The 15,078-nt window shown below is 40.1% G+C and overlaps 1 protein-coding gene across 4 annotated transcripts in view; it reads left to right on the top strand.

Moving 5' to 3' along the window:
* PRDM10 (PR/SET domain 10) overlaps positions 1 to 15,078 on the top strand; it is a 73,351-nt gene that overhangs the window by 10,704 nt on the left and 47,569 nt on the right. For 3 of the 4 annotated variants that reach the window (XM_077839621.1, XM_077839623.1, XM_077839622.1), the window contains 5 exons: positions 4,830 to 5,019; positions 7,402 to 7,566; positions 9,453 to 9,512; positions 13,053 to 13,172; positions 14,705 to 14,924. In XM_077839621.1, the coding sequence (XP_077695747.1) occupies positions 4,927 to 5,019; positions 7,402 to 7,566; positions 9,453 to 9,512; positions 13,053 to 13,172; positions 14,705 to 14,924 (658 nt within the window). In that variant the 5' untranslated portion in view covers positions 4,830 to 4,926. The remainder of the gene's footprint in view (positions 1 to 4,829; positions 5,020 to 7,401; positions 7,567 to 9,452; positions 9,513 to 13,052; positions 13,173 to 14,704; positions 14,925 to 15,078) is intronic. The other variant, XM_077839624.1, reaches the window with a different exon arrangement.

A 15,078-nucleotide genomic window follows, 5' to 3' on the forward strand; every position in this document is an offset into this window, starting at 1 on the left:
GGTAGATGACTTGACCCAACTGTCACTGCCTTTTAAAAGTTCCATAGCCACATGCCAGCTTGGGTATCTGTTACTCCACTGTGCACTGAGCCAGTACTGCTGGGAGAACTGAGAAAAGATCATAGGGGAGCCCTGAAGTGCAGAGACGTTAGCACTTATTTCTTATAGGTCAGAAAGCTGGAGTGGATCTTGAGGATGCATTTGGAGGGAAGAATAGCAACCTCCCAGATTAATTCAAGGAGGGTCACCTATGCATAAGGTTCAGCAAGGAAACTTCTTTCAGCCTGTCCCCTTAGCATCCTTCTATGAGCTCAGTTTTAAAACTTATTCAGGTCTGGTCTGCACCTCAAACTTAAGTTGACCAAGGTACATTGCTCAGGGCTGTGAAAACTTGCATGCCCATGCAATTGCAATCTATAGTTAGGTTGACCTAACTCCCAGTGTAGACACAGCTAGGCTGACAGAAGGATTCTTCTGTTTACCTAGCTACCACCTCTCAGAAAGGTGGGTTACCTATATCAATGGGAAAACCTCTTTTGTTGATGTAGGAAGTGTCTACACCATGGCACTATAATGGCAAAGCTACAGCGCCATAGCTGTGCTGCTGTAATGTAGACACCCTCAGGTATTTACATTTCCTGGCATTCTCGCCTTCAATGTCTCAGGGTGGAAAGTGACTTCTAACTAAACCATTTTCAAACTTTCTGAAGTCGTGGATTCTTTTTCAAAGGCCTTGTCTCCACTGGAAGTCTTTTGCTCCAATTTAGCAGCACTGGCGCAAATGCACTGCAATGATTACAAAGAGACTTGCAAATTCCCTTGTGCCTTGTTCCAGGGAAAGGTGTTTTGCTGTATATTCTGATTATTAAAATGGAAGGATAAAAAGACTAATGAAGAACCAATTTTTGATAGCCATGTATTGCAGCTATATAGCCATTCAAATCGAACAATAACTTACCAGATTTTTTTTTACACTAATTGAATCAAAGGCATGAACAAGTTCTGCAGCTTCTCAAAAGAAGGTGGTTTTCAGAACCAACGTGGTCTAGTAGTTACAACAAGTGACTGGGATCGAGTATTCCTGGGTTCTATATGTGGCCTTGGACAAATCACTTAACTTCTCTGCCTCAGTTCAGCTATGGTGTAAGCAAGATTTCCTCATCTGTAAGCAGTGAAATCTTCACTGTTCTCTGAACAGAATCTAAATACATCAGGCCAGATCTTCAGCCACTGTATAACAGCATAGCTCCATTGAACTGGAGCTATAATGGAACTATGCCAGTCGATAGAAGCTGAATCTTTGACCCACTGAATGTAGACCAAACTTCCTCTCTTCCTGAGATTTGGTTTTATCAGTAACTCAGAGCCACAGCAAAAATTTAAACTACACCCTATGCTTTCTCCCTAAGCTTGGTTGTTCCTGGTGTTTTCCTGCTGTGATTATATTGTAAAGTTCAGTTTGGGGCCAAAGAGTCATCCCAACCTCCCTTATATTCAACATACAAGAGTTATTCCTACCACCGTGAGCCAGCAGGAATGAATCAGCATCTGCCTTCAAGATTTCAACACCTGTTTAAAGGGGGAGTCAGTCAAAAAACTCTGCCACCCTGTTACACCATCTGTTAATTGGTTATATTCATGCCTTCCGCTTAATTCAATGCTTGGTTTACTTGATCAGATTCTTAGTAACCAAATCTCTCTCTCTCGTGTGTGTGTGTGTAAATAGAATAAATAAACCAAACAATAAAACTTCAGCATTTATTTTGATCCATTTTGATTGTTTTAGGCAGGTAGTTATTGGATAATTGATTAAAATACTGGGTATGCAATTAATTAATTCAGTTAATACCGACGGCCAAAAACTTAGAATAAATTGATAGAAAAGGAGCGCAAGAAAGATTGTTATGATATTAAGATAAATTCAGCTAAACGCTGTCTTGTTCAGACTTTGTTATTAATATTATGAACACTATCATGCGCTACACAATCCATTATATACACCCTGGTGATCATAGGGCTAACAAAATCACTGAATTATTTTAGTTAAAGGAAGGATTTGATAAGAATAAGAAGAAAGTCTTATAATACTTACCTACATTACAAAGCACTTTGAGGTGTTTGGATGAAAGATGCTATAGAAGGTCAAAATACTATGTATTATTATTTATTATAGTAAACTCTTTCTTTAACACCTTATAATGTAGCCTCTTGGACAGCAGTGTTAGATGATTCTCAGCACTGACCATTGTTCAATGCAGCTAATAGTGTTTTTTTCTTACTAGTAAGATCCCTGGCTAAAGCGTCACTCATTGATTTGGCATTGCATTTTTTCTTACCTCTTCATCTCTTTGCCCAGATTTTAGGGTTATATTTTAGGATATATATACCGTCATTCATGAATGTAACATTTCTGTTTTCTTTTCCCCAGAGTCTAACGGCATGAGTGTTTATGAAGTCACATGACATATCCTACTTTCTTCCGTCACCCCTTGGGTTGAGCAAAACATGCATGCGATGTGTTTCTTAGCATGAGGGAGTCAGTGAGAGGTTGTTACCAGTGATGATAGCATGACATACTGTCTAATAAAGCACAAAAGCCTCTTTCCTCCATTTGTTGTTTTTCAGTGTGGCGATGGTGTTAATTTTTCCATCACTCCACGGAGTGAGGTTATAGTAAAGCTTTCCTGAATTATTGCTTTGTGCATTGCAGGGAAGGCCTATGTAGGATGTATGTGCTCAGGTCCTGCAAGGCTCCTTCATTGTTTGTGAGATTAACAGAAGGCAGAAAATGCCTGCTTTTTTCCCTTTTCTTTTTCTAGCTTGTCAGTGACAAACCGAATGTCAGAATTTATGGGAATAAATTATGACTATAATAATTTGCCTTTAAAATGTAAATCAAGGATAGCATCAGTGAGGGACTGTCAAGGTTCCTTCTCCACTCTGAACTCTAGGGTACAGATGTGGGGACCTGCATGAAAGACCCCCCTAAGCTTATTCTTACCAGCTTAGGTTAAAAACTTCCCCAAGGTACAAACTTTGCCTTGTCCTTGAACTGTATGCTGCCACCACAAAGCATTTTAAACAAAGAACAGGGAAAGAGCCCACTTGGAGATGTCTTCCCCCAGAATATCCTCCCAAGCCCTAAACCCCCTTTCCTGGGGAAGGCTTGTTAAGAATCCTCACCAATTTGTACAGGTGAACACAGACCCAAGCCCTTGGATCTTAAGAACAATGAAAAAATCGGGTTCTTAAAAGAAGAATTTTAATTAAAGAAAAGGTAAAAGAATCACCTCTGTAAAATCAGGGTGGTAAATACAGGGTAATCAGATTCAAAACACAGAGAATCCCTCTAGGCAAAACCTTAAGTTACAAAAAGACACAAAACCAGGAATATACATTCCATCCAGCACAGCTTATTTTACCAGCCATTAAACAAGAGGAAATCTAACGCATTTCTAGCTAGATTACTTACTAACTTAACAGGAGTCGTAAGTCTGCATTCCTGATCTGTTCCCGCAAAAGCATCACACAGACAGACCAACCCTTTATTCTCCCACCCCCCCACACACCTCCAGATTTCAAAGTATCTTGTCCTCTCATTGGTCATTTTGGGTTAGGTGCCAGCTAAGTTACCTTAGCTTCTTAACCCTTTGCCGTTGAAAGGATTTTGCCTCTGGCCAGGAGGGATTTTATAGCACTGTATACAGAAAGGTGGTTACCCTTCCCTTTATATTTATGACAGGGACCTTCTGCTTTCTTCCTGTTGCACAGGCAGGTGCTGGCATCAGATCAGCCCAACTAGACAGCCAGTATAAAATAAAGTTAATTGGACTTGCTGAAAAATCAGATGGGCTCAGCCTCATGCTAATTCCTCAGTCTATGATTTAATATGACATTGGAGATGAAGGACTGGGAAGGTGCTAAAGGACTGACTAACCCAATCAGCAGAGCTGTAAATTACACTTCTAAGATTCCCGATGGCAGCTTGAGAGGCTCTGATAAAATCGCAAGGGGTGAATAAAACCTAGCATGGAAGCAATTTGTCAGGATTTCCAGGCTTACATCGATTAGAATTTAAGCTTCATTGTTCTTCTCTTTCTCTGTTTAAAAAAATGTCTAGTTTAATAGTATGTGAAATGCCAGCTGGGATTGCAGACCTGTGCATGTGGAGAGTTGCCTCTAAATGCAGGATCGGTTGCACTAAAAATTAAACAAATACATTGAGAAAACAGTGGCTGCCTCTGAACATAATGATTATTTTTGTGAAAGACTGAGGTTCAATTCCCAGCACTGTCTCTTGATCCGTAGGCCATTAGAGGCTGCAAAAGTTGTAGACGGAACACCTTGTTGCCAGGAAGAAACAAACCCCTTCTGACCAGTGCAGGAGCAGTAGTGATGGGATTCAAAGGGAATCCAGTCTAACCCTAAGCTGATGGATGGTCTCTGTAATGTGATGACTTTGAGGGAAGGGAAATGGATCTTTTTTAAACTCCTCTCTCTGCTCTGCAATGATTATCACATTCAGTGCTGCAGGATGGGAGGGTTGCTTCATGAGTATCTGTTTCTCCCAGGCCTCCTCAGAAGCTCTGCTGTTTGCAGTTGTTGGCCTGTTTCCTCATCTACTGTAGATAGAAAATACTGTACAGCAGGATTTGGGAAAGAGAACTGAGAAAAAATATGTTCGTAAAATTAAGACTTCTTCTGTCATAGAAGCACATCCCTGCATGTGGTAGATAGTAACACCTTTCAGCTGCCTTTCTGTTACAATTGAAATTGATTGCAATGTACTCGGCTGTTTAATATCTTGGGTCTCTTTTCTCTCGTTATAGCCATGTTACAGAAGATCACCTTGTCTTGTGTGAGTAGAGACATAGCGAACAGATGAATCTATTCAGCCAAACACTGCTCCTGTAATTAGCTATCACCATGGAGCACCACAGCAGGGACGAGATGGACTCAAAAGAGGAAAGTCCACAGGTGTGGTCTGAATCTACTGAGCAGGAACAGAATACTGCTCAGGTGACTAGTGGCTCCTAGAAATTTCTCTAATTATTTCTTAGAGTGAGGGATTGAGTTGAGCTTGCTTGCAGCAGGTCAACAAGCTCGTACTTTTTTTCTGGAGCCTGCCACCTTGTGCTCCAGAAGCTAAGCTTGAAAAGAAATCGAAGCCTAGCCCCTATGTTTGCAAAGTAAAGCTTTAGCAATTGAACTGAGTGTAAGCCAATGCTGTGAAGTGTGTCTGAGTTTGCAGACAGCCTGAAACAATAGCTCTGAGAGGTATTAACTATCTCTATTCATTTTGAGGGGTGTGATCTCTGGAGCCTATCAATGGTCATTTAAATGTCAACATTGTTCACAATTTCACTGCTAGTATAAGCACGCAGGGCAGGGGGACAACAATCCATAAGAAGCTTTGCACAATCTGCTGGTACAGGCATCAGAAGTGGACATAGCTGGGCTTGGAAGCATGGGTGGAAGCTTGGGAAAGAACCACAGTTTCTTTCTTTCTAATTGGACCTCTGGTTAAAGTTTTGTGGTAGTGTAGGAGGGAGTGATGCCAAAAGGAAATATGTAGTTTCCAGTGACTGCTACAGCCAAATCCTTCTTTTATGTGTAAGGATTCATCAAATTAGTCCAACTGATGTCAGTAGGATTAGTCACATGACTAAGACAAGACCATAATACATATGTAGTAGATTCCTACTGCCATTTTTTCATTGTAAGCATGACAGAAAGTCACATCACACATCCTCTTTTCTTTAATTTTCTAGCACCAATGTGGATCAGTTCAAAGCATCACTGTCAAGAGTAATATCGTATATACAGATTTTTTTTTAAACCATGGTTATTATTGGGCCTTAGATTTATAAAAATCTCATTTACTTTACATTGCTTCTGTTTCACTCTTTGCATTCCACTCAGTTTGGACAGCAAAACTGAGATTGATTAGTTTCACATTAGTTTCAAATCAGTTTCATGTTTACTTCTCAAATATTAGTAAGATACTGTTTCTCAGAGTCTCAGCAGTGCAGAGGAATGATTTAAAATATACATTAAAAACAATTATTCAATTTTTGTTGAGCCGAATTTGCACAGGATTGTGAATAAGGCCTTGGAATCCTGGCTGTCCCAATAACTTGCTCTCTGGACTTTGCAAGAAACTGCATTTCTCTGTACCTCAGCTCCTCCAGCTGTAAAATAGAAATAACAATACTTACTACCTCTGGCTATTGCACAGGGGTGTTGTGAGGGTTCATTAGTATTTTCACAGCATCCTGGAAATGAAAGGCACTGTATGCATACTATGTATTAGTCTCATCATTGTTATTAGTTTTGAAATGGCATTTTATTTTACAAGATCTACAGTAGTGCCTAAACTAAGATGCTTATGTTTTTTCTTAGAAAAAATATCCCAAAAGATCAAGCAAAATCAATTATTTTATAACAAGTTTTAATAAAATAAGATTAATTTTATTTCAAACTCTGTGAAAGTGCAGTACCTGCGTATACTTTGGCTAAGATACTTTGGAAATGGAGATCTAAAGTTAGGTTCCTCACTCCATATTCAGGTGTCTAAATAAATGGCCCAGTTTTCAAAAATGCTGAGCACTTCAGCTCAAAGTTGTCAAGAAGAGAACACTTGCCTACTGGCAACAAGATTGAGAACAGCTCATTTCAGACAGGCCACCGTGGACAACAATTTCTAGTCACTACCTGGGTAGATATGAACTGCTGGCCTGGAGGTGCAGTCTCTATATCCCATTAGCAGCTTTAGGAGCATCAAATAGTTTTTGCGATTATATTTTTTTCCCATTCAAATAGCTTTATGAATGTACATCTTACAGGGAAACAGTCCCACATATCACATTCTAATATCACAGATATAGTAGTATCATTTGCAGCAGCATCAGTAAGTTAATGAACTATTTTAGCTGTTCAAATAAGAACTAAATAATTACCATCCAAATACAAAACTGAGTGAATGAAATAATATAAATCCACAAGATTGCATTAAAATAAATTGAAAAAGTATATAAACAATTAATAAGGCTTGTCCTGTATCATATCTACTTCTTTTTGCAAAAAGCAGAAGGGAGAAGAATGATCCAAGAACTAAGTGTTAGGGATGGCTGTGTATAAATATTTATGTCTCTAGTTAAAATGCGGAGTAAAAAGGAAAAGTTGTAGTGATTTTTATGACCAGGTTTCTACCTCACTGGCATTTAGATTAGGCTTCTCAGTTCAAATTATACAATGATTTTTGTGTTATGTCCATAACAATTGGCTATGTAGAATGGACTCAGGAGGCCTTTACATGATGAATTTGGCTATTCTGAGTGTGTTTGTGGACACTTTCACAGAGACATTTATTTAAGGATATCATCTTCATTTCTTCTCCAGGTGCACTTTGTCCCTGAAGGTGGAACAGTGGCACAAATTGTGTACAGTGATGATCAGGACCGTCCCCCGCAGCAGGTGGTCTACACAGCAGATGGCACCTCTTACACCTCAGTGGACACCTCGGAGCACACGTTGGTTTACATCCATCCTGTGGAGGCTACGCAGGCACGTGTAGTTCCACAGCCGTCCCCTTTCTGCCCCCTGTGGGCCTTACAGAGTAATAATTTAATTCAGGATTAAAGCCAGCTACCTGCAAAGTTATATGGTTTGTATTAATGGCCATCAGCTGTGCATAGCCACCTCTCTCTAACCATTGGTGAAGAGGGAGTATGTACTATTCATTCCAGTCAACTCTGCATATGTGGTAATCAAGGGATGTCGGGGCTATTAACCACAATGTACTGGCTATTGCACTTCAGTTAGACTGGACTGTAATTAAATCAAAGGTGTTTTTAATCACTGAGAAATTCTGCCTGCACTATATATATATAAAATGCTAAAAGCTGTAGGCTGTGAATACTTAGGAGAGGGAAGAGGTGCTGCTTAATCCATGCTTTTCTTGGAAACAGTCTCCTTATTTTGCACAGCACAGTTCTGGTAATTAATAATAATAGAGTCTGCACTTGCACAGCACTTCTTGTCATAGGATCTGAAAGCATTGGCTCTAACCCAATAATCCTTATTTAGGCAAAAGAATTGATTTCAGAGGCCTGATTTTTGTCCTGCATAATTATTAGATTAAATAAATATCTAATAACTGCTGTTCCTGATAGTATATATTTTATGTGATATATATATGTATGTATCTAAATCTCCATGTGTATATATAATATATTTAAAGGGAGAGAGTCCTTGTCAAGAGCATTTAATCCCTTTGCTGATATGGCAGCATTCATATTAACATTGTAAAGGAACTGTATTTGGTATATGGGGCAACACCAGAGTTGCCTTTTGCCTCATTTTCCACCTATGTCATACAGCTCTGAGCTAGTATATACAGAGTTTCTCATACAATGGTGCATAGGCTGCCAGCAGTCTTCAAGTCCCATCCAGTTTGAGAACAAAGTAGTGAGGGACTGAGGTGTTGAGAGGAGATGGCTCACAAGTGGCAATTGCCTAGAAAGTTACTAATCATGGACCTCAAAAGGCCCTCAGACTTAGATGCTGTAGTTTGTAAATAGGACAGTAACTTAAATCTGAGCACAATGCATTATAAAGCACGGATTGAGTTTTTACCGTATTGTGTTTATTCAACCTACAGCCAGACCCCTTCAAGCTGTGATATTTTTAAATCTCAGAAGCCAAGTAGAGTTGACCTTGGTCAGTACTTAGTTTTCCTAGGGTTTTCTCTTCCCAGATGCTGTGAAAAGCAGTGATTGTGGTTCACTGGGTGGCACTCCTTCTAGTTATCAAAACAATGCTGGAGGTGTCATTTCTCACATGAGACTAAAACCCAACTTCCTGACCACTTGTCGCCTTTAAAGATTGTTTAAATATAGGAGCTATTTGATACATCTTCTCCCACACTTGCAGAATGATGGAATTAGTAGTCTCCAACTTCTTTGATCCTGGTTCAATTCCATTTTACCTCTCTAAATCCCCCTGTAATTTCAGTTGAATCCAATATGTCTAAATTCTTGCCCTAAATTGTTCTGTAGTGTTGCTGTGTACTGTTAAACAGCTGTTGTATTTCATCCTAGAGGTTGTTACCCTTTAGCAATGGAGAAAAATATTATTCCATATATACGATCAGTAAAGTCTATAAACACCTGTTGGGTATCTGAATGAAAGGTGCTATATTAATGTGAAATTATTATTCTTTTATGGAGCTGCCACTAGTCTATATGGAGGCCACTGGTTTCAGTTTAATTTCTACATACATAGGGTTACTGGTATAAATTGAATACAGCTGCCACAGTAATATGCACTTTGGAACTTCAATAAAATAAATAATTCTTACATAGGTTGCGTCTTAACAGGACAGTAATTCTCCTTGTGTGATTTGGTAGTAAATTGAGGCCTGATTGATAAGCCTTTTTTGCTTTGTTTAGACTCTGTTTACAGACCCGTCCCAAGTGGCTTATGTCCAGCAGGATGCCACAACACAGCAGGTGAGAAGCACTTTTTTCTATTGGATCCTGAATACTACACTGAAGGAATTCTCAGGGAATGCAAAGGGGCACTGTGTATTCTACTGTGGATTGTGTATTAGACTGTGATACTTTGAGTTATGTCCAAAACAAATCGTGTTCTCTTTCAGTCATTCAGTACCAGCTTCTTGGTGATCACGAACAACCAACCTTACAATAACAAGCCAGTGCTATCTTGACCAATGTGTGTGTAAATGAGTAGAAAAATTGTAGCAGAATTCAATTTTAAGCTTTAAAGGAGTTATATTACTACTACTCTGATTTGTTTCTCCTTAATATTATGAAAAATCCCTCGACAGTGTCCCTTTAAATGGGAGAATCGATCTGTGTGATTTTTTTGTTTTGTTTTGTTACTTCTTTTGGTTTTTAGTGTAGTCACAGGTAGCCAGGGCTTCTAAGTTTCCTCATACAGGGTCTGATCCAAAGACCATTAAAGTCAATGGAGTCTTTCTACTGATGTCAATGGACTATGGATCCAGTTCTTAATTTGCCAAACATTTCTCAGGTGTTTCTTAGGAAAGTAATTGTAAGGGCTAAATAGTTAAATTACTTGGTCCATGTCTGATATGTGTATTCCAGGCTTTCTGCTTGATGTGCTCACCAGTTTGAAATTGACTGGGAGCAGCATGAAATTGAGAACTGTGGTTGTGAAGGCTGGATGATGTAAGTTTTTTTTTTTGGGTGGGTGGGGAAGGATTGTTTTTCATTGTGTCTAATATATATCTAGGGACTGGATAGTTCAAGGAAATGGTAATAAGATATGGATACTTTCACTTCTAAGTTATTGGTTCAAAGTCAGCCCTAGTCATTACTGATTTAAAAATCATTACCATTTGATAGCTGTTTCGTAATCTGTATGAAGTGAAATGGTAGCTCTCAATCAGTTCCACGGTATAAAAGCTACCGCTACAATTGATTCTATCCTGCAACCTTGTTGACAGCCTCAGCAGAGACTCGAAGGAATGAACGGAGACAGAGAACAAGGTCCTTTCTCACTGCTAGAAAGAGACCCTCCAAATCAGGGTTGAGGCACATTGGTAGAATGTGAAGAAAGCTTTCAGTGCTGTTGTCTGTACTCCACCTATTCTGTGAATAGAGGATTGCAGTCCATAGTTGCCAGTCTGGCATTTTTTATTAGATTGGATTCACATTTAAAAATAACAAACATCCCCCACCCTTATTATTGTCTGTTTAATCTGTGTTTTTTCAGCAGGCTTTTAGCTGTAAATGTATGATCAAACTTAAAATCAGAAACCTTATGTACACAATGCAAGTTATACACTTAAAACACAGCAAAGATACTGGCTCCCATCCCCACACATACGGTATCTCCTGATAATGACAGGATATGCCACGTGAGTACTAAGCACTTTATCTCTATATCCCCAACCCTCCCACCAAGTTCCCGCCCCTACACCAACATCTTTTAATATCATAATTTTCCCAGGATAGGACTTCCATGTTTTTTGTGAACCATTATCATATCATTAGAGCAGCTGCTGCTTCTGCGAGTGTTATACATACACATTTCCTGTGTGAAATCTGAGCTAATCATAGCAGTTAAAATGATAGTGAAGGCTCCTCCTGTCTTTCAAAAGAACTTGGTATGAAAGGGCCATTCCAAGGTTTTTTTTAAAAGTAATGTTGATTCCTTACAATGCATGTAATGGAGATGAGAGTAACAATGTGTTTGAAGTGTGATATATATGGGGGTGCTAATATGATATATGCACAGACACAAGCTTTGTGTGAACGCCTCATTGCTGGCAGGTCTGGAGGCATGCCACTGAATAATGATGCCTATTGCATTGCCATTTGGCATCAGGAAATGTCAATACCCGACAGTTAATTTCAGCTGTCTTCTTGGCTGAATCCTGGTCATTTTCACACTGTTCTCTGCAGCCCTAATTTGAAAGCAATTTTATAAATTAGACCAATTAAAACAACAACAAACTCAAAGGAACTAGGAACTTGAGTATCCATGTATTTTGGGTTTTTTTGTTGTTTTTTTTGTCTGTTCCCTGAGAGAATACTTTTTAGCCTTTTGGGGAATTGCACTAATTTACAGCTCTCTAAAGCCTAGTCTACACTAAGTGGGGGGAGATCGATCTAAGTTACGCAACTTCAGCTACGTGAATAACGTAGCTAAAGTCGACGAACTTAGACTTACTCACCGCGGTGTCTTCACTGCGTTGAGTTGACAGCTGATGCTCCCCGTCAACTCTGCCTGTACCTCTCGCTCCGGTGAAGTACCAGAGTTGACGGGAGAGTGCACAGCGGTTGATTTATCGCATCTAGACTAGATGCGATAAATCGACCCAGCTGGATCGATCGCTGCCTGTCGATCCTGCGTGTAATGTAGACAAGCCCTAATATACTAGCCAATGCATCCTTTCTGTTGTGCCCACTCTAGCCCATAGGGAAGCCTGGGCTGTTCTAATATTATCTCTTTTAGAGCAGAACTAGAATTAGAAAACATATACCACCTCCATGTATATATCTATAAGAGGGACTTCCTCCCTCTCTGCTCTTGACTGCACACGTTTAGTCTGGTTTTGATCATCATTTAGTTCTCTCAAGGCCTCTCTATAGATGGACAAGGGTTTGTGTCTCAGTTGAAAGACTGCTTATATAATTATATACAACACAAGCGCCAGTGCAGTGGTAATGGTTAAGAAAGGTGAAAGTTCAGACAGGACAGTGATGAAGATCATGTAAAATACCTGCACGGATAAGTAGAAAGCAGCACTCAGAAGTCAGGAAAGGTCATTTCTGTAATGTTAATTCAGCAGTTTTACACAGCTAAATTGTTCTATGGGAGAAGAAAATTAATACACTCAATAATACTGTAAATTAAGATGTGCGTTACTATAACAAGGAAAAAAGAATAGAAAAATACTGCACGTGCCATGTGGCCAACTAAGGGGGGCAGTAGATAATGCTAACTTTTGGAATCCCGAGTTTTGAGGGCTTCATCTCTCAACTTATTCTCATTATTACTAGTTTCTTTAACGTATTGTCCCTTGGCTTGTTAAAGGAAAAGAAACAGAGAAGAAATTAGGGAGCTATAGTCTTTGTTGCAAGGGAAAGGAAAAGGGAGGGAAAAGTGTGTATATGGGAAGAATAAAAGAAAAAATAAAGTCCCTGGTGCACTAGTTCTAGCAGGAGCCAGCTAGCTAAAGGGCATTTAAGCACACTTGCACCTAGCATGGTTTTAATCCCAGACTGGAAAGGACCTTAAATTAAAGCTGAAAGCTGGAGATGGACTATTCCAAAGCTGCAAAATTCAGATCTGGATTCAAAACCCTTTCCCTCAAATTCAGGAATGCTTGGGTCCAGGTGCTTTGTTCAGGCCCATCATCTCCACCAAAAACACCTTTAGAACTCTGCATTTTTTTCATCTTGTGAAGAGCTCCAAGAAGCTTTGTATGCAGGGCACTGCCCATATGTAAGTGACTGATGGAAATGCTGCAGTGCTAAAATGAGTGCCTATGATTTTAGGTAACCGTGCTCTTGCCTGCTGCTGCTCAGAGCATGAATTCCACCAACCTCTCCGTGCTTGGCAACGTTGCCGAATCCCCGCAGCAAATGGCTCTGGAGCAGGGTCCACAAGCAGACAGAGTAAGTTGCCAGGACCCCATTTCTTTTAAATGTAAAGGTACTCTGATTTCACTGCTCCATGGAAACAGATGATTAAATATGTCCTGATGCAGGAAGCGATGCAAAAAGAGTTTTAGTGAAGGCTTCTACAGCTTTCCACTGTCTTGTCATGCAATGTGAGACTTTTTTGAGGGGGTGGGGGATATTTGTTTAATGTATAGTGAAACATGGACTGTTCTATCTAGGGACTGTTCTATCTGAAGCAATCACTTTAAAGCAGCGGTTCTCAAACTGTGGGTCGGGACCCCAAAGTGGGTCTGGACCCCCTTTGAATGGGGTCACCAGGGCTGGATTAAACTTTGGCTGAAGCCCAAGCCCCACTGCTCAGGGTTGAAGCCAAAACCTGAGGGCTTCAGCCCTGGGCGCCAGGACTCAGATTGCAGGCCCCCTGCCTGGGACTGAAGCCCTTGAGCTTCAGCTTTGGCCCCCCTGTCCAGAGTGGTGGGACTCGGGCAGGCTTAGGCTTCAGTCCCACTTCCTGGGGTCAGGAAGTAATTTTTGTTGTCAGAAGTGGGTTGCGTTGCAATAAAGTTTGAGAACCCCGCTTTAAAGTATTCTCCAAAGGCTTTGAGTATCAAATTTAGTAATCCCTACTATTATATGTGACCAGTGACTGTTGGTCTCTTTTTGGTAGTCTGTTAAGACAGGTTTTACAATATATAATCTTTCTTATTCTCTGTCTGAGATACCTGTTTTGGAGGTTGGATATTTTTGTACATTGTGTAGAATTTACCTCTGCTTTTTTGTGTGGGTGAAGAGAAAGTAAATCTTCATTAAAATCGGAGCTAAAACCAAATACCCTTTAGCTATTAAGAATCAGCCTCATTATCTTATGTTGTTAGGGTTTTAGATCTTAATTATCTACTGCCTTATTGAACTCTGCCTCTGTGTGTGTGTGTGTGTGTGTGTACACATGTGCATGTGAGATAAAGTGTGTGTGTGTGAGAGAGAGAGAGAGTGTGTGAACTCTGCCTCTGTGTGTATGTCAGGTGTTGTTTTCATTTGCTTTCGTGATAGGAGGGAGAAGATCATATGCCAGAGCATTGAATAATTGCATTTTATAAATCAAAATAAATTAAACTAGCCCATGGAGACCCAAGGTACTTTCTTCAAGCACAGATAGGGAGTGGGATTTGTTTAGTTGCTAAGACCCTCTGTGAAGATTCAAAATTCCTCTCATTTGATGCATCCTCCCCACATGTCACTCTTTTATGGGGTTAGGTAGATATTTTCACAACGCGCCTACTGGGCAAGGTTCACAGTACTATGAACAGTGACGCATTACAGGGCACATAGCCTCAGCAGTGATATACACATGATTTCACTTTCTCTCCTTCTCTGTTTGGTTACCAAAGGAAACAAACAGGTGAAGAGTAGATTGTCAATAATTTTGTTTTCTTGCCTTTGTGTTAGAGGTGATGATCTAATTGTGAGCTTTGATCCCCTCTGGATAGGAGAGCCATCTAACTCTGTGTTGTGAATTTTTTCCTCAGGCATCATTACCAGTGCATAACCAGGTATTACCTCCTATGGAGGCAGTGGATAGTTCTGATCCTTTAGCACCTCTCCAGAACCCAATGGGGAGGATGGAAACGAAAGAGGAAGAGGATGACGATGACGAGGATGATGAAGATGAAGATGAAGACGGGGAAGACACCGACTTGGATGAATGGGACCCAGATCCACCTCGACCCTTTGACCCCCATGATCTGTGTAAGCATAAGAGGAAGCATTTAGTTTATTGCCCTCTTCCCCCAAAGGTAGTTGGTTCTTTTCTCTTTCCTCCTTCTCTGTGGCTGTTGTTTTAAAAAGAGGCAGCTAACTTTATAACCCATTATAGTGGTTCCAATCCTTCGGGCAAAAATTC

This window comes from Eretmochelys imbricata, chromosome 22 (assembly GCF_965152235.1).
Source record: "Eretmochelys imbricata isolate rEreImb1 chromosome 22, rEreImb1.hap1, whole genome shotgun sequence".
Taxonomy (NCBI): domain Eukaryota; kingdom Metazoa; phylum Chordata; order Testudines; family Cheloniidae; genus Eretmochelys; species Eretmochelys imbricata.